The following is a 19,878-nucleotide window of genomic DNA, read 5'->3' on the forward strand; positions in this document are numbered from 1 at the left end:
ATGGTGTCTGATTCCATTCAGATGGGGTCCTCTAATGTAAGAAGTTATCTATTGGTAAATAGATTGTTCTTTTATTCAACTCTTTGAATGCCCAATATTTGTGAACAATAACTAGTTACAACAGTTGGGAAATCATTACTGAATGATTGACTTCCCTTTGAATTTGTAGGTACAACTCCCTTGAGTTTGCGATTTGCAATGAATTTTGTTTGTTCCTAATTCTAGAAGGAGTTTGTTCTTCACCAGAGAACAAAAGAGGTAAACCAAGTTAGGCCTAAATAGGAACTAACTCAAGCAAAGATTTAGGTGTCAATACTAATCAAATTTGTGAACTCACACATCTTATGATCCTGTAGAATTTGACAATATAGTGATGAATTCTATCTATGAATTAGCTATTTAACAAAATGCTCCTTACTCTAATATGCGAGGGACTAACTTAAAGAATCATGTAAGATAGAATCTCTTTTAACCTTCAATAACACTGTTATTATCTTCAGTTTGTTGCATTGAATAGAGGAACAAAGCTCTATTTATTCCTTAACTCAATTCAACTAAAAGAGATATCTTAAACTCTCACAAACAATGGAATAGTAAATAATTGATGTAAAACACATTCAACTTGTTTTTGCAACATGAAGTATTTCACACCAAAAATTAGCCGACCTTCTATTAATCTTTCAATTAGGTACATATAGAAATCCGAGATGACCATTACAAAAAGGAGCTTAATTGGTTCATCTTTTCAAAATTGACAAATGGCAAGGAGCCAATTATCAGTTACAAATGCTCATCAAAATACTAAAAGGCAGGAGAGATGCCACTTCGCCTTCTTTCATTTTTCCAACTTTGCTTTATAGGCCTTGGCAGCAACAGTGATTGGAATAAGATCTTCGTGTCGGTGAACATGAACATTAGTGTATCTCAAAAGCCACTTGGAGTGCCCTTAGGCCAGGTCTTTGATAGCATTCAACTGTTCTTGTGTTTCCTCCATCACCACATGTATACAACCACTAAGCTGTTGGAGATCCGATACTTTGTTTTGATGATTAGAAAATTTCTCTGTTAGACTATTTAGATAATTAGAGAAATTCCTTTGCATGACAACAACTCCTACTATTCCTTTCCCTTGTCCACTGGTTTGGGAGTCTATGTGTAGGCCTCTTAGTAATTCATAGTTTCTGTCCTACTCCTCTTTAACTTTTCTCTTGGTTGCTTTTACTCTTTCTGCTATTGAAATCATTTTGGCTTTGAATTGCATGCTTTGTAGCCATTCAAATAAGGGCTCATACCCCTTTGGCAAAATCTTTGCTTCCACTTCTTCCTTAGCCTTCCTTTGGATGACCATTTTCAATAAGAAAATACAATCCTCACTCTTGGTCTTTTCTGTTGACAGGGTAGTCTAGTTAGCTGAGATGTTGTCTTTCTCTGTTTCGAGCCTCAAAATTGCATTACCGAGTCGCTTTGACTATAAGTCCTTCAGACTTAAGTTTACCGCTCCACTCGCTACCAATTTGTCCAAAGTGCTTGTCTTCTTGTAGCTAGGAGATGATAGCCTGAATGTTTGTGGCTGTAGGGTCGCTGGTGGGTGACACTCTCGCAATACTTGCTAGTGGGGTAATTAGTTGCTTGATGAAGCAGTTAAGTTTATGGATCTCTGCCTTCATTTTGATTTTAGCTAGCTTGAGACTCTTGAGTTGTCCCTCTATCACCTCATTTGTTGATTTCCATAGGCCCAATTTGGTGTTGTGTCTAACTTCTCCAAGGTCCAGAGACTGCAATGTGAAATCATCCGTAGTTAGGTCTTCAATCCTCCCCTCCTTGGTGGGCTTAGCAATCTCCATAGTTAAGTGTCTTGTATCAGGGTCTCGTCTAAGAATTGACAAAGTTTTTTGCTTCTTAACTTTACTCAATGTTGATCCAAAATGGATAGCTAGAGATAAAGTTTCTTTGTTTGGGGCTCCCCCTTCTTTCCTTGTCCTCTTTCTATCTAAGGTATTCTCAAGCCATGACTCAGTGCCGATCACCTTAGATGCGGTCCCTAGTGTATCCACACTGAATATTTTCCTCGTAATAGGAGTCAATGTCTTTGACGCTGAAGAGAAAGGATTCTTTGGGACCGAAGGGATGAGTTTTGGAGCTTCAGACACTTTCTCCGCTTTAGGTGCTTTCTCTGTTGCTTCATTTGACTTTGTAGATTCACTTTCACTACTCCCTCCATCTCCAAGGTCAACCACTTGTATTTGGGGACTACTTGGTAGGAGTAATGCAATGCTTATGGATGGAATTGGACTGCTGTGGGGGTGAGAGAGCCATCGTGACCCCAGTGTCCTTCAATTCTTCCGCCTTATTCTTTTTGGACTTTATCTTTGTTCCGATCATTGGCATTGAACCATCCTGACAAGTTTTATTGAGAGGTATATTCTTGTCAGGAAGTTGATCACTTCCTTCGGTAGGCTGAGCAAGTCCTTGTGTGAGAGGTAGGATTGTGCCGGAAGTACCACTTTGAGAAGATGAAGGTTTTGCCACATTTGGGGAGGACTAGGTGGGCGTGCCTTTGCTCCTACTTCGCTGTGCTATGGTCCACTCGACCCATTTTCCAGTTCTCTTCTAGATTCTAGCCATCATCATATCTAGCTCCTCCACAAAATCTTCAAACGGTTTTGAGCATATGGAAGTGTTCCTCAGCTTGGTCAATTAGTATTGTTATACATATTTTGATCGTCATCTTCAACTCCATCTACATCAATGTCTACCTTATACATCTTCACTTGGTCAACTGTCAACCTTTCAAAGGCTCGATCACGACTCTCAAACTCGTCCTTGCAGTTGGCCCAATAAACCTCAATGGTAGTGATGTGTTTTATCATGCTCCCAATCTGTAGAACATCTTTGGCATACCCATTTGGGTCGAACATAGGCCTCAAGACTTCATACATGTCCAACTTATATTTTTTTTGAACACCTTCATCATGTTCTTGGCATTGGACCGGGTGTCATAGCTGAAGGCTCGAACTTTCATGGGGAACTCGTATCCTTTCTTCTTCAGGCTTCCACTTAGTATGTTCACTTGCAGAGCTTGCCGTATCATCTCAATCAACATGATCATGCCATTTGGATACCTTGGTAATTTCAAGGGAAATCCATCAAATGCTGCAAGACGCAAATAAGAGAATGATGAGAATTGAACAAAGTAACATCCAAACTGACTGATGGTGGCCATGGCTTTTGGGCTGAATCTCCTTTCCAGGCATCCCTGTAGTTCCCTGCAAATCCTTATGGTAAACGCATCATTCACCTTAACATAATCTACATAACTATTTTGTAATTGGAGGCATGGATAAAACTCACAAGACTTAACATCATCAGGGAAATTCTCTAATCTTGAAAGGTCGGGCCATAACTACAATGAGGCCAACATGTAAATCAAGAAGGAAGACATGTAGAATGTATTGTAAAACTTGGCCATCTAGAGAGCATTGGACAGAATTTCACTTACCTCTTGCGCCTAATCAATGTACTGGGTATCTGAGCATAATTCAGTATTAATAGATACTGATTTTTTTTATAGTAATCCTGAATCTGATATATGTAGTCATCAAACTCCAAAGGACAGAGCATTAATTGATTTCGATGCTCTTTTTGGCCGATCAGTTTGAGTATATGTATGTGATGGAAAAACATGTCCACTCATGACATGTCTCTTCAGATGCAACCATTTGATTTCCAAACAAAAGCCATATCCTAATCGGGATTAGTAATAGTTAGCACTTAACCAATATATATGGCATGTCGCCGATCTGCAATGAAGAATAATCAGACTTCGATCTGATTTAGTGAAGCATTTGATCATTACTTGATTTGGGCAAGGTGAACATGAAAATGACAATAATCAGAAGTAGAATCTGCAAGTGCAGATTTACAATATACTGGATCCATGACAATTTGATAAAGATAATCTATATTCAATAAGATCATTTACTTAGAATATATAGAGTTTGAATTAGATACAGGAGTGATGATTGTTTTCCAAAAACATGAAATAATGATTTGACTGCATACAAGTAATATGTATGTATGTATGTATGGATGTATGAATGTCAGTTCATAAAGTGGACTGATATACAGGCACACATGCATCTAATCAAATCAATGGTCATTCCTATATCTGACCGAAGCTACCATTTATTCAACAAAATCCCATAGCCACACAGGGCACTTTACAGAGTTTCTATTATCACAAACTTCAAATGTCCTTGTTTGTTTATCACTGACATTAAAAAAACTAAATCTTTATATGCTGCATAGACATGCAAGACATTGTTTGTTTAGTTTCAGGTTTTGTGTATGTTATGGTACTTAAGTAGCGACCTGCAGTTACTGGTGCTTGCAAATAGAACTCTGTTGTAGCTACTTTGGAAAGTTTATCTTCATTTTCTGCAGCATCTGAGGTCATTTCTGCATTAGAATCTGGTGAGTTCTTAGGAATTTCAAAATTTACTCAGTCAGGATTTAGTTCTTGTGAAACACATAACAATGCCAATTTTCCTAAACCAGATTTTTTCATGGCCAGTTATTAATAAGACATTGGACAATCCCTTATTAAAACACTGTGCTGGTCACTGAAAGCCCACCAATGACAATTTCGGTGCTCTAGTAATTATATATAAATTCACTCAGGATTTTGTTCATGTGATTTCATAAGAATGTTGAGTGTAAATTGAATTTTCCTACACCAGAATGTTTCTTAGAAAGTTACATATATGGTATTGAAGCACAGGTTATTAAAACAGTACATGTCACTCACAGTCTGTAAAGATAAATTTCAATGCTCTTCTATGGATTAGTTAGTTAGTTTGGTTTCCTTCTTGAGTATACCGTTATGTTCATGTTAGAAAGATTAACCTTTATGTAAACTTGTGCTTCCATAGCTACTGTTAGAGATGAAAATCTTATGCCAGAACTAGAGACTATGGCTGGAGTTATTGTAGCAAAAAAGCCTTTGTTATTTCATTGTGTGGAACACAAGTAAATAGCCATGTTAGAGATATGTTCCTCTCCATTTCTTTTGACCTATAAATTGTCTCAGTGAAAGTTCTGTGTCAACCATTCAAACTTGCTTCACATTTATTCTAGGTGAGCACATTGGATCCAATTTCTGGAAGACCAGCAAAACGGGAAACAAACACAATGCCACAGTGGGCTGGCTCATGCTGGTAAGCATTCATAGTTGTACTTGTTTATCAGTTTTTTGTTCACATTGTGTGTTGCACTCTAAATATGCAGTGATACCATATTACATTTTTCTTTAGTTGATTCAAATGTGTGGCTGGGATATTTATTTTTTGTGAATAGTTCGGATGTATTTGGTCCATCTTTCAAAAGATGCCAAAGAGGTGTTTATCCCAGCATGTTGAGACCAGGCAAGTCTTGGTGAAGAGCAACAGATCTGAGTCTGAGTCAGGCTTAATAAATCTGCAGGCTTGACTGACAGACACAAGTCTTGACTGTCAGACTTGGCTGAGTCTAACAATTTTAGAAAATCAACTAGTTCATACATATATATAACTTGCAGTGTTGACTGAGTTTTTCAGCAAGTATAGATTTGAATTGGAAACAGCTTGCTACCTTTTTGACATTTTAGGCATCTGCAGTGAGATGATGGCTTCAAATATTTCACCATCAGTTATATTTTGTTTTTATAGCTTTTTTTGTTGAAATTCATGTTGTTAAACTTGTCATTAAAAAGTAAAAATGGTATTTTATTTTGAATTCCAATTGATATCTACAAGTACAAATTACAAATTGTGTCACATTTAGTTATCTTTACAGCCTTTTCTGTTTTTGTTCTTCTGATATAATCAAATCATGAGTGACCTATATGTTTGCTTGCATGTGGTGATATCCATAAGAGTGGAACAATAAACAGATTTTGAAATATTTTTTACAGTGAGCAATGTTATGTTTGTTGAAGTGAGCCTACCATCTGTTATATTATGGTGGTATTATTCCCTCTTATAGTAGTAGTTTAAGACCTATCTGTCTTTTTGTGAGAATATTCTTTGTTAGAATGTGATATTCGTCTGCACTCTGGAGTCTGGGCAGTGTATATTCCAAGCAGGTAAAAGAAACATATTGCTCTCTAAAAATTCTTTCTTAACCAATTTATTTCCATATTTTTGTGTCTCAGATCAGTTTTATCTCTGAAACATAATTTTGTCACTTGCCAGATAGTTGCCATGCAATCTGTATGTCTATGAATTTAGATGATTCAAAAGATCTGGAGTTTCCTTCTATTGTTTGCTATGGATAATGTTTTTATTTTTTATTGTTCAAAAGATCTAGAGTTTCCTTCAATTATTTTCTATGGACCATGTACTTTTTTTTTGAATTGAATATCAATTATAAATATTTCGCTCATATACGAGCATTGGCACTAGACCGATACAAGCTCCTTTTCAAGAAAACACATTAGAAGTCACCTATAGAAGGCCAAGATTCCCTATTTTGAAATTCATTTTTATTTAGGAACCACCTCCATATTAGAAGCCAACTAGGAAGACCAAGAACCACTACTTAGAATTCTACTCTTTAATTCTTAAATATGTCCTTGGGGAAATTGAATTGAGGTCTTCATAATGAAAACCGAATGTATTTTAATCAATTAAGCTCAACCCTTGGACAATGCAATATGTATTTTAGTTTAAGGTGGTATGGATTCATGGAATTCAATATTACGAGCACTTTACAAGTTTCTAGTTTTCCTAGTTGTAATCCATGCTTACCTTTGCCAATAGTATTAATCTATTTATTTGTTAGCATGACATGGTGTAGATTGGTATTGTGGAGAGCATGGACCTTATCATCTTTATTCTGCCAACTAATGTAAGCTATTTACTTCTCCATGCTAATGTTTTACTCTGGCAATTGTTGAGGATTTCTGCCATTGTGAAGTGCAGTAAGAACTGAAATTATAGGGGCACCCAAGTACTTAATTGGTAGAGATGTGATTGAGAAGTCAAGTAATCTTGCTATTCTCTTTTATCTTATCTTTTATGAGGATTTGTCCAGAAAGATTCAAATAATTCTCTAGGGCACTCTTTATTCCTTCCACTTGTGTCATTGAAGCCTCAAACAAAACATCTGTCCTCAAATTTTGTGCGTGTTATTGGTTCTATTCCATCAACCATATTTATACCGTTCCACATGTTTCCATGTGGCTTGCGCTTGAAGCATCTACACATGGCCTCTGCCATAATTACAAACAAGAAAGGATATTTTGGATCCCCCCATCTCAATTGATTTCTTGCAGTGAAGAAATCACATGTGAACCATTGACCATTGTGGAGAACCTTAGGAATGCGATACGAAATTGGATCATTTCTAGCAATGAGTTGTTGAAGGCGAACTGGGATATAGCAGTTCTTTTGAAGCCCCATTGACCCAATCATAGGCCTTTCTCACATCTTATATGATACTCATGCCCATATTCTCCTTGTTATAATTGTATGGATAACCTCATTGGTTAGGATTATTTTGCACGTGTTTCCATGCCTTGGTGTGAAACCATTTTATTCCTTTGAGATTATTGATTTGAGTAGCTTCTTGAGAGGATTAGCCATTGTTTTTGTCAATATCTTCTAAGTGGTGTTGCAAAGTGGGAATAGTTTGTAGCCATCTAAGGAAGAGTGGATGGATTTTATGGGGATAAAGGCAATAAATATATTATTATCTTTCTTCACAGTCTTTTCTTTTCTCTACAGCCCTCCATCTTCCAAATATGAGCAATGCCAACATTTCTGATAAAAGGGTGCAAGAAACCTGTCTGGTCCTGGCAATTTGTTTGGATGCAATGAAAATGTAGCAGCTTTAATTTTTCTCAATAGTGAAAGAGGCATTTATCATTTCATTGTCCTCTTTTGAGACTAATTTCAAGATGCAGGCAAAGTGAGGATCGTTGATTTTAAATCTTTCCACATTATCATTTACCTACAAAGACTTGAAATGTGAGATCGCTTCTTCTTTGATAGCTTCCTTGTCCTTCATTACCGAGTCATCATCCTTGCATATTTCTTCACTCTTTTTTTGGTGTCTTGCTTGGGTCTATGGTTATTTTTTGTATGTCAAAATCCCTTGACTTAAGACAACTCTCTCTTGCCTTATCCGTTTAGAATATCTCCGCTCTAGCCAAAAATTCCATATGCTCTTGTTTGGGTTATCCCTCTTTTTGAAAATCTTTGTTGAACATCCCCTATTAAATGACTCTTTCATTGTGTTCTTTTAGCTCTTTTTTGATTTTGTCTTTCTGTTGAAATATGTTTTGAATGTCTTTAGCTTTAGTTTAAGTTGTTGAAGCTTCTTAGTAAACACAAAACTTGTACTAACTAAAATTCTTTATTCTTTCCATCACTTCTCCAAAAGCTTTGCACCTAAAATTCTATATTCTGAAAATTCATGCTGCCACATACTTTCAAAAATACAGAAGCAGTTGGCTGGTTCCTCCCCTATCTTGATTTCTAATTGAGTTGGATAATGATCATAAAAAAAAAAGGAGGGAGGATTTTGACTTCCAAATCAAATCCATCAACAATCCAAATTTGTGAGAGGAAGAAATGATCCAGTCTCTCAGATTTATTAGTGAAACCAGTGCACCTATTCATCCAAGTAAAAGCCCCATTATTTGTTTTGCAATGCACCACATTGGCACTGTCTACAAAATTTAGAAATCTTTGATTCAGCCCTCTGCTCTCGTCATTTAGGTTCAAGATCGCATTTTTTTTTTCTAATTAGAATAGATTGTGTGTTGATTGGTTTCATTTTTGACACTATGGCATCCAAAGTGACTTTTTATCTTCTGTTTTGATCAGCCCATAGACATTAAACGACCCAAAATTCAAGAACCATCCAATTTTGTTGTAAGTTACAATTGTTGGGTTGTGGCTTCACCTTCCTTCTAAAGTATTCTGAAACTGCCAACAGACCTAGTTGCAACATGAAACAGATCCATCCACGATTTACAATAATCAGTGAATCATGCTTCCTCCTCTAGACTTAGTTTGGCTCCTTGAAGCAATAAAATGCCCATTATTAATGTAGCGACATGACGCTTGGCCAAGTGTCTTTGGCCAGGAGCATTCAATCCCATGACATTGCATGTAGCAGCCTTCATTGACTGCCAACAGGGACTTCCCCGCCTTGTATCTAGTCATGCCATCCTTTATGCTTGTGAAGCCTTTCTCACTTGCTTTGTGTTCCCTATTTTGTTTGCTCGTCTTCCATTCATAGTTTTCTTTTATGGTTCTGCCAAGCACTTTGGATGTGGACTAGCTTATACATCTCTAGTCAATAATTCCCAAGTCAAATCCTTGTCATCGGAAACTACCCCATCTAATGTCATTCTACCATCTAAGGTCTCTTCCTTAATCTCTGTAGGACTAATAAAATACTTAGTGTACTTAATGTTCAAATTTGTTTGTGGGGTAGTTGGGTAATTATTTGTAGTGAAGGGGTGTGTTTGTTGGTTTACTTAACCAACAAGAATAATATATAAGAACTGATCAAGGTGAAGCAAAAGGACAAATTTGTATGGACTATATTGGAATTAAAAATATATCATCCCCTTCTCCTTGCATGATATTATGGTATTTTATTGGTTGTATATTGCATTTGATTATGACAATTGGTTATGGTAGACAAAGGTACGGGTTAAAACCATAATACAGATTCTGTATAGATCCATCCTAGAACCCTTGGGACAATCTGTTTTTGCATTTTGTCACCACAAAATGTAGGTAACATTATGAAACATTTTCAACTTAGTTTCACATTTCTCTAAGATAATTTATTATTTAATTGACCAACATTGATTAGCTAATTGACCCCAATTTGCATAATGAATCTTTTTACTGAAGGCTTTTGTCAAGTCCTTTCCGTTTTTCATTTTATTATGCATATGCTTGATTTTTGAAGCCTTCAACGTCCTTTCTTGCGTTTTTGAGGGTGTGTTTAGTTGCTTTTAGTCTTTTGTTTTGTCCAATCTCTTGCTTTCAGTTTTCCCTCGATTTGGTATATCTTAGGGCTTGATTGGACTTAGTAGTCAAAAGATATGACCATTTAAGTGCCTTAAAAGTGGACTTTCCAGGTGCAATTGCATATTTAAAATATCAATGTTATATTTTAATGTTGACATTCACTTTTTGAAAAATAGAACTTAAAATGACTTTATGTTATGTTTTTAAATTACTGTATCACTTAAATTTATCACTTAAGTGACTATAGTGCACTTTATGCTATATTTTTATGTTGAGTTGCTTTTTAGTTTTTCGCTTAAGTGACTTTATCACTATATAGTTCTAATTTAATTTTGAGTTTTACATTTTTTTTTTTGTATAAAATATCTAAGATATATATTACTTTTTGAATAATATTTGCACATGATATATAAAATATATAGTGTGAGTATTATGTTTAACCTGTTTAAGTGATATTTTCTCAATAATCAATTAGACATGTGCTAACTTGTGCAACTCAATAACATGTCTTTTTTTGAAATATGTCACATGCAATTCCATCTAGAGAATGAGATTTACCTTGTCCAACTTGAATGCATATAAAATCAAAGCATATTTTCAACACATGCAAATGCACTTGGAGAGTGTGATTTGTGCTTGAAGCCAAACATAAAACATGCAATTGCATCTACAGAGTGCAATTTTGCACTTGAATGGAAAAGAATGCTAAGGCAAGTCATTTTAAATATGTATACATGAAAACTTCGCTTTACATGCAAAATATGTGACAAGTAATAGCACTTGGAGAGTGCAATTTTCTCTAGGAAGCCAAGTTATGGACTTAAGAAAATAAAAAAGTGTATTTTTAAATATGCAATGAGCCTTCAAGACCATGATTTGCATGTAAATGCACTTCCAGCCAAACATGTTACATTCAATGCCCTATGAAGATTGCGATTTTGCACTTTAGTACATGTAAATGTGCTTCCAATCAATGAATTTTATATGTAATGTGCCTTGGAGAATCCGATTTTGCATTCAGAACTCATGTTATCACCCTCCAAGACCTTGTTTTTGCTCTCCAAAGCCAAAAACGCCTTAGGCATATCATTTTATGCATATTTAAAATATGTAAGAGGGCTGGAAGAGTGCTATTTGCACCCAACACATGCATTTCTTTTCAAACATTGCATGCAATGTCGCCATGAGAGTGAGATTTGCACTTCCAGCCATCATAGGAATGCATAGTTTACATGTAAAAGCATCTATAGGGTCTGATTTCACCATTCCAACTCATGCAAATACATTTGAGGAACCCGCTTTTGCTTTCCTTAGTGAAAAACGGCTCAAATACTTCCATTTTTAGGCCACGTTTCCACTATAAACGGCCAGAAAATTGGATTTTCATCCATGTTTTTGCATTGGAGAACCATGTTTTTGCATTTAGGGAAGACCTTTTTACATTTGCAAGTAAAAAACGACCAATATATATGCATTTTAAAGCCACGTTTTTACCAAAAACACCCAGAAAGTTGCATTTCCAGCCCATGCGTTTGCATTTGGAGGTGTTTTGGAGTTTCAGAATCCACGTTTCTCACTGAAGCAAGCGAAAACACCTCATGTTATTGCATTTCTAGGGCATGTTTTTGCATCAAAACACCCAAATACATGTATTTTGCAAAAAACGTTTTGCAAGTTTGGAGACCACATTTTGGACATTGCAAGTCAAAACGCCCATGTTATTGGGCTTCCTAAATCTGATTTATGCCAAAAATGTGGCAAGAAAGAAGATTGCAACAAACATCTTGGTCTTGCATTGAAAGTTTGAACTTTTCAAAGGCTCTTAGTTGTTGCATGCATTTGCACTTGGACAACCTGGTTTTGAAAAAGACTTGTTCTTTCCAACTTCTCTTTCCTCCACTTTTGGCTCGTTGAGCTCCAAGTAAGTAGAAGATTTCAACTTTTCTTTTATTTCTTGTTTGCTTTGCTATTATGTTGTATTTTTTGGCTTATTTTTGTCCATTTGTTCAAAAGCATGCTATATCTTTTGCAATTTTCCTTTAAATAAGTTGAAATTTTCTCATTGCAAATGTTTTAAAATCTGCCCACACTCCAAAAACGAGTTTGCATGTAGAAAAACATCTTGAACTTTATCATGTCCAAGTCAAAAGCAAGAGGTATATTTTTGTTTTCTTGTTTTCTTGTTTTCTTATTTTGTTTTCCTTTTTTGGAAAAAGTTTCTACCCAAGAATGCAAGTGCATCCACATCCTTCTACCTTTCATCTTTCCACATCAATGCATATTATGTCCATTTTCCTACACATGTAATTACATCCCTTGAATCCGATTACATGTGTACCTCAAGTAATTACTACATGTAATTACCACATGTAATTACCTCTAGAGAACTCGATTTTGCTAAAAGGCCACTCTTCTAAATACCAAAGTTGTCATTTGCATGAACCCCTATGCACCTAGCTTGCATTCCTGACCGTACAAATGAAAGCCCATCAGTGCCCACATGCAATCCATCCCTCTAAGTCTGACTTTGGCCCTTTCCATCCAAAAACATATACTTTCCTGTTCATTTCTAGCCATCACATGTGTTCCATGGGTATCTAATCAATACTTCGAACACCTTGTTCATTCATAGACCCGTCATTAACACTCAAAATCCCAAAGTTTTCATGGATACAATCTCATTGGAAGATGTTTTCATCTTCATGTTACGACCTGCTTTTCAAGATATGTCAAAACTTTGCAAGGAATGAAGAAATCTAGTAAAGAAGGCATGCTTCGAATCAAAAGAATTAGTAATTCATTTTGTCTCCATTTTCCCAATGGTTTTCGGAGAACTTGAGTTCATGCGGGAATGTGCCAAGCACTTTGCCTCAAAAAAAGAAGAAAAAGTTAAAGGTGTTGATGGAAAGTTGTTTTGAGTTTACATCTAGACACCATGAAGAAGGTTTTGGAAGTGTTAGAGACTCCAAAATTTGCCAATCTACAGAGGAGAATGCACGACAACTCGAACGAGAAAAAACTTGATCACATCAAGTTTTCGAATGACGACTAGAAACTCATCAAAGAGAATGCAATTGTGCAGAATACAACAATCCCCGACCTCGCAATCATCATGCAGTACAAGGCTTTTGTTAATAGTCTATAGGATGGATTCATTCTAAATCAAAAGTTTCAACATTTCCTTCAATTGTTTTCCATCTTTATAGATGTAGAAGATGGATCGCATGTAATCCAATCTCATGCAACTCAAATGCAAGTAATCCGATTACATGTCCTTCAGACATTTAATCAAATAATCTTCTTTCCTAGTTAGACTAGGTCAAAGTGGTTGAGTTGCTCCCACCTTTTGCTGATTTTTCTCACTTCTTTTTCTATATAAGAAGTGCCCCCCTCATTATAAAAATCATCTTTTTTTGTATGCAAGAAAGCTTTGCCAAACTTGTGCAAGCATAAGTTTGATTGTGTAGTACCAATTTGGGAGAAAAGTGAATAAAAGAAGCAATTGGATTCAAAGCTCTGACTGGAAGCAATTGTGATAGAGAAAATTAGAAGCTTTGACTACAATTTGTGCCTTTTGTCTTTGATTCATGTTATTATGATGTGTTCAATAATAGAGCATAGTGAGTTATGAAGCAATTTGAGCTGAAGCTTTGACTGTAGCTTGTATTACCATCTCATATTTAGGAAAAATAGTTAGAATTCCCCTACTTTTGGAAGTCTTTGCGCCCCAATGGTAGAGGTTTTTTATAAATTAGACAAACATGAGTTAGAACCAAATTGGTATGCTTTCAATCAACCTTTGAGTTGGTGTTGGTTTATTGGTATCACCGTTTCCAGTTGTTAGATAGAAGTGTAGTTTAGAGATTTAATCTAAGAATTAAGTGGACTATGATAGAGATATCTTAAATTGATAAAAGAGATTAGTCTAGACAAGATGATTAATCAACGCATAAATTGAACCCACATCAGGTTGAAGCAACGATATTACAAAGCCATTTAGGAAGGAGTCTGCTGTAATGTTCTGTTTCCCTTCCAACATGTTCCAACTGTGAATTTGCTATCAAGTGTTCATTAGATGCACACTGGAAAAGGCCATGATAGTGTTCAAGTATTCTGGTAGATAGTGCACACAAGGGAGGCCATGCGGTGGTGTTGGGATGCAATTGGGAGCTGTACGATATCTTTAGAAGTGACTGTATGGTACTAGTGGGATGTTGTACGAGCTGTATCCGTATGGTTGTGATCTAGAAATCGTACAGTAGGGGGTTGGAGTATAATGTCGTACGGAGTTTGGAGTGGAAACCATGTGAGAGGGGAGATGAATAGGCCGTACAATGGAGCACCAGTCATGTGGTAGAGGAAGTTGATTAGGCCGTATGGTAAAACCGTACGGTAGGTGTTGTTTAGGCCATGGAATTGGTAGTGGCCGTATGGTGTGTGTAGATTGAGCTTCAACTAGATACTAGAGCAATACATTCACCACTTATGCTAATTAATGCCAAAACAAATGATTCAATCCAATTCGAAAGATATATACATGAATTTGCAAATAGAGATAGTGTGTAGATTTGCCAACCCCGAGCAAGTAATACAAAGGCGGAATAGGGTGAGGGTTGAATCCCACAGAAATCAGAATTGCCAAGAAGGGAAGATCTTTCACTTTTGAAATGGCAAACTATCCAGAATTCCAATAGGAATTCGTAGAACAAAGAAATAATCCAAATTGCATACCAACTACTACCTACATGTCGTGCTTAAATACCTTTTAGAGGAACTTTCCGAGGGTACACAAAGATAGCTAATAGCCACACGTACGGAAACAATTAAATAAAAAAATGGGTCCGAGATATAGTAAATCAATAGGTCCATAAACAAAGGTTTGATTAATTGTTTATTTTATGACAGGAACATTACAGTCCTCCCGTTCCTAAATTTTCTTGTCCTCAAGCAAATGTAATGCCGGATGTTGTAGAATGTGTTCACCTTCCCAAGTCGTGTCGTCCAACGACAAGTCTTTCCACCGTACCAAGCACTCCCTTAGGGTACGGTTTCGTAGAGTCTTCTCACGTACATCAATGATCTCGACTGGTTCCAATACAAGCTTCTCTTCTTCATTGAGTGGCTGAAGATTTATGGTTACTACAATGTTCTGTCCTACGACTTTCTTCAGGAAGGAGACATGAAAGACGTTATGGATGCGGCTTCCTTCTAGAAGTACCAGTTTGTAGGCAACTTCATTGATGTGGCAAGCTACATGATAAGGATCGTAAAAACGTGGCTTCAATTTTTCTTTACCTTTTGCCTTCAATGAGGATTGCTCGTACGAATGGAGTCAGAAATATACCAAGTCTCCCATTTCAAAACTTCTCCCTATCCGGTTTCTATCAGCGTACATCTTTTGTTGATTCTACGCTCATTGTAAGTTTTCTTTCAAGAATCGCAAAATGTGTTGCCCTTTTTGAAGCCAGTCCCTCGCCCTTGGTGCACGACTATCACCTAGTACCATGTTGATAAATGGAAGGGCTTCATACTTGTATAGTGCTTTGAAGGGTGCCATCCTAATGGACATGTGATAAGTGATATTCCCCCAAACGCATCCATTTGACCCATGCCCGTTGTTGTGTTGAAACATAGTTTCGGAGGTAGCCTTATAGCCACTTGTTCACAATCTCCGTTTGTCTATCTATTTGAGTGTGGTAGCTAGTACTTGGCGACAATTTTGTTCCTACCAACGGAAACAATTCTGCCTAGAAAATATTGATAAACCGACCATCCCTGTCACTAACAATGTTTTGGGGTAACCTGTGTAGACGAAAAACTTCTCTAAAAAATAAGTCTACTACTTGCGCAGCCTGAAAGTCTCAGGGGATGGCAAAGAAGTGTACATACTTTGTTAATCTGTCCACCACCATAAATATGCAATCCTTCCCATTTGCTTTAGGAAGTCCGGTGATAAAGTCCATAGAGATACTTTCCCACTTTTGTTCAAGTATAGGCAAGGGTCGCAGTAACCTGATAGTAAAGTGTGTTCAAATTTGTTTTGTTGCCAAACTGCACATACTGTAATATATCTCCTTTAAGTCCCTTCCATGAAAAACCTCTCCTTGAGCTATCTATAGGTTTTGAGAAACCCTGGGTATTCAGCCAAGAATGAGTCATGTATTTTGTTCAGGATTTTTTGCTTCAGTTTGTTTTCAGTTACCAAGTATATCTGATTCTTATAGTAAATGATGTCATCCACCACCTTGTATCGGTCATCTTGAGTATTGCCATCCATTAGCTTACATGCAAATGTGTTTTTGGAATATTTCACCAATAAGTGTGTTTTCCAGTCAACTGAGATCTGAGATAGTAAATAGGTGGCAAATTTTCTTGACAGAGCATCTGCAACCACATTGTTCTTCCCCTTCACATATTCAATGTCTAAATCAAAAGCCTAAATCTTACCCATTTTTGTTGCCTCTCGTTTAGATTCCATTGCTCCAGAAAATATCTCAAACTATTATGATTAGTACGAATGACAAACTTGGCACCTACCAGATACTACCAGAATTTGGTTAGTGCATGCACAATGACCAACATCTCTTTGTCATAAATGGAATATAGATGCTCTGCTTGTGTAAGCTTCTGACTCTCATAGGCTATGCTGTGTCTATCTTGCATTAATATCGCGCCAATTCCCTCGCCGGATGCACCACACTCTAGAATGAATAGTTGTGTGAAATTGGGTAAGGCGAGAACTAGACAAGTGTTCATTGCTTCTTTTAACTTACCAAAATTGTGTTGCACACTTTCATTCCATTAGAAGGAGCCTCTCTTAGTTAGATCTTTTAATGGTGTGCTAAGTTGAGAGAAACCATTTTCAAACCTCCAGAAGTAACTACACAATCCTAAGAACCCTCGCAACTTAGAGAGCAATTTTGGTGGAGGCCAATCCAGGATAGCTTAAATCTTCTTTTAGTGGACCTACACTCCATATTTACTGACAAAGTGCCCTAGGTATAATATTTCTACCATTCCGAATTCACACTTGGATTGCTTGGCAAGCAAGGATTGGGCGTTCATGATCCCTAGGACTTCATTTAAGTTTTCCAGGTGTTCTTCCCAAGTTTTGTTGTAAATAAGGATACTATCAAAGAATACCAACAAGTACTTATGCAATTGTTTGTTGAAGATTCGATTCATGCAAGACTGAAAAGTAGCTAGTGCATTCATTAATCCGAATGACATGACTAGGAACTCATCATGCCCGTAGTTGCAACAGAAAGTCGTCCTCCACATCTTCCCATATGCGGATCTGATGGTATCTAGAACAAAGATCTATTTTAGAAAAATAAACTATACCATGTAGCTCATCCAGCAATTTATTGATCTTGGGAATAGGGTATCTGTTTTTTATTGTCTTCTTGTTCAGCGCACGGTAGTCCACACACATGTGCATCATCCCATCCTTCTTTTTTACCAATACCATTGATGATGCAAAAGGGCTAGAGCTGGGACGGATCCATCCTTTCTCGAGGAGCTCCTAAATTGTCTTCTCGATCTCATCTTTGAATTTTTTGGGATAATGGTATGGTGTGGTGATAACTGGTTTGGTGTCACTTTCCAACTCGATGGTATGCTCAAACCCGCGATGGGGGGGTATGCCTGGAGGAATGTCTATAAATTTTTTATCATAGGTACTCAAGATATTTCGAAGATCATCATCTCGATAGGGTGTCCTTTTATAGAGTTCCGCCGAAATGAAACAATGTGCAATTCATGTAATGTCATCATGCCAAAAGATGGCTTCCATGCGTTGTGTCAAAACTTGCTTCGGTCCCTCATTGGCAATCCCATGAAGAACAACCTTCTTCTTGACAATAAAAGTGAAGTCCATCCGTTTGAAATTCTGAGTGTATTCATCAAGTGTCTCCATCCATTATATGCCCAGAATAACCTCCATATCATCTAGGTCCACTATAAAGAAATCCTCATCATAGTGTGGTTAGCCATGGTGATACTCAGTTGGGGAATAAGGTGCATATAGGGAAAAAGTGTTCTTCTGACAACCTTGACTTGGAATCCTATGTGCGTCTCAATAGGTAGACCTCTTCTTCTCACCAAAGACGAGTTTATGAAGTTTAGAGTGGCTCCGCTATTGAGCAGTACAATGGCCCTCTATATTAGAAGGGTTCCTCATACATGAAACAACGTACATCTCAGGCTCTTGGCTAAGGCGATGGTTCCTCCACGCCATACCAATGCAGTGATTCTCTCCGTACGATTAAGATTAACCATTTTGGAGTCCTCATGGGGGCGGTCATCTTCTGTGGGTAGATCCTCCTGATCATCCTCATCGGCGGATACGACTTCAGTGTAGTGTATTTTCCCTTTACCAAGGCATCTGTGCCCAAGTTCCCACAGTCCCTTGCAATTGAAACATAATTTTTTCCTTTGGAGCTCTTGTTTGGTAGCTTCGTCCAATGAAGGCTTCTTCGGTAGAGGTTTTCTATCTTTGTCCCTTGGAAATACTAGCAGTTTTGAGTGTGAGTAACCTCGAGAGGATGATGTCGATGATGATGCCATGCTTCACGCCTTTTTTATAGCCTTCGAAAGGGTGGTAGGATTAAAACCTTTTACCCAACCCCTTAATGGTTTCGTCAGTCTGTCCATGCAGAGCGCTATTCATCTCCTTTCGGAAATGTCTGTGACCAAAATATAGAGTTTCTGAAATTTTGTGATGTACTTGTCAACCGATCCAGTTTGCCTCAGTTGTGCCAACTCATTGAAGTTAGGTTTTGGATCTTTACCATCAAATTGATCTATCATTCTTTCAATGAATTTCGCATAAGTATTTACTTGGTCATGTCCCAGTGTGATAGTGCCATGATGCTACCATTCATGTACCACTCCCTTCAAGTGGAGTGCTGCAAATTTGGTTGCTTCTTCTGGCATTGGATTAAGTTGGAAGTATCAACCTTCATCACCCATGCTTGGGTAGATATGGATTTGGATCTGTCAAATGGTGACAGATTTACCTTACTCAACTTTCTTCTAAAATCATTGTTAAAATATCTTCGATTTCCGCCTCTGGAATATCTCATTCTCAATTCTACTTAATCTTTGTAGGATTTATCCTCCAAATTTGCATTCTTCTAGTCTTCTCTCAACTATTCTTGAACTTCCTCAAAGGTTCTCTTCTTTCCTCTGTTCTTTCCTCTATGTGGTAACTTTGTTTGTGGAGGGAAAAATGACATGGAAGGTCGAGCATGCTGGATGAGGGTTTGCCTTGCCCGACACTGAGTCCACGCTGTGACCATTTTGTTCACCTAATATCTTATTATTTGCCAATTTCTTGAGACTTTCTTCCATAAGTCACTGAGTATCATTGATCTGAGTCTGATTCCTCGAAAGATCACTTAGTAGCACCATGAGTTTGGCAGGAGTGGGTTTTGGATCCACCATTCTATGAACTGAATGAGATCTTCTTCTCTTTCAGCTATAAACTTTCATTCACTATCCACAGGTTGGCAAGAACTAGGCTCTGATACATTTGTAATGTTTCGTTTCCCTTCCGACACGTTCCAACTGTGAATTGGCTATCAAGTGTTCGTTAGATGCACAATGGAAAAGGCTATACAGTAGTATTTTGACAAATAGTGCACACAAGGGAGGTCGTACGGTGGTGTTGGGATGCAATTGGGAGTTGTATGATAGCTTCAAAAGTGACCATATGGTGCTAGTGGGATGTTGTATAGACTATATACATACCGTGGTGATCTGGAAGCCGTACAGTGGGAGGGGGGGTGGAGTACAATGTTGTATAGAGTGTGGGGTCAAAACTGTGTGATAGGGGAGATTAATA

General features: G+C 37.3%; 1 protein-coding gene across 1 annotated transcript in view; it reads left to right on the top strand.

The window, feature by feature from the left end:
- EMB2369 (tRNA synthetase class I (I, L, M and V) family protein) overlaps positions 1–19,878 on the top strand; it is a 257,898-nt gene that overhangs the window by 95,607 nt on the left and 142,413 nt on the right. The window contains exon 11 of the mRNA XM_089820739.1: positions 5,137–5,216. Coding sequence (XP_089676865.1) covers positions 5,137–5,216 — 80 coding nt within the window. The remainder of the gene's footprint in view (positions 1–5,136; positions 5,217–19,878) is intronic.

This window comes from Cupressus sempervirens, chromosome 3 (genome assembly GCF_028749045.1).
Source record: "Cupressus sempervirens isolate cs-2001-9-10 chromosome 3, ASM2874904v1, whole genome shotgun sequence".
In the NCBI taxonomy this organism is placed as follows: Eukaryota; Viridiplantae; Streptophyta; class Pinopsida; order Cupressales; family Cupressaceae; genus Cupressus; species Cupressus sempervirens.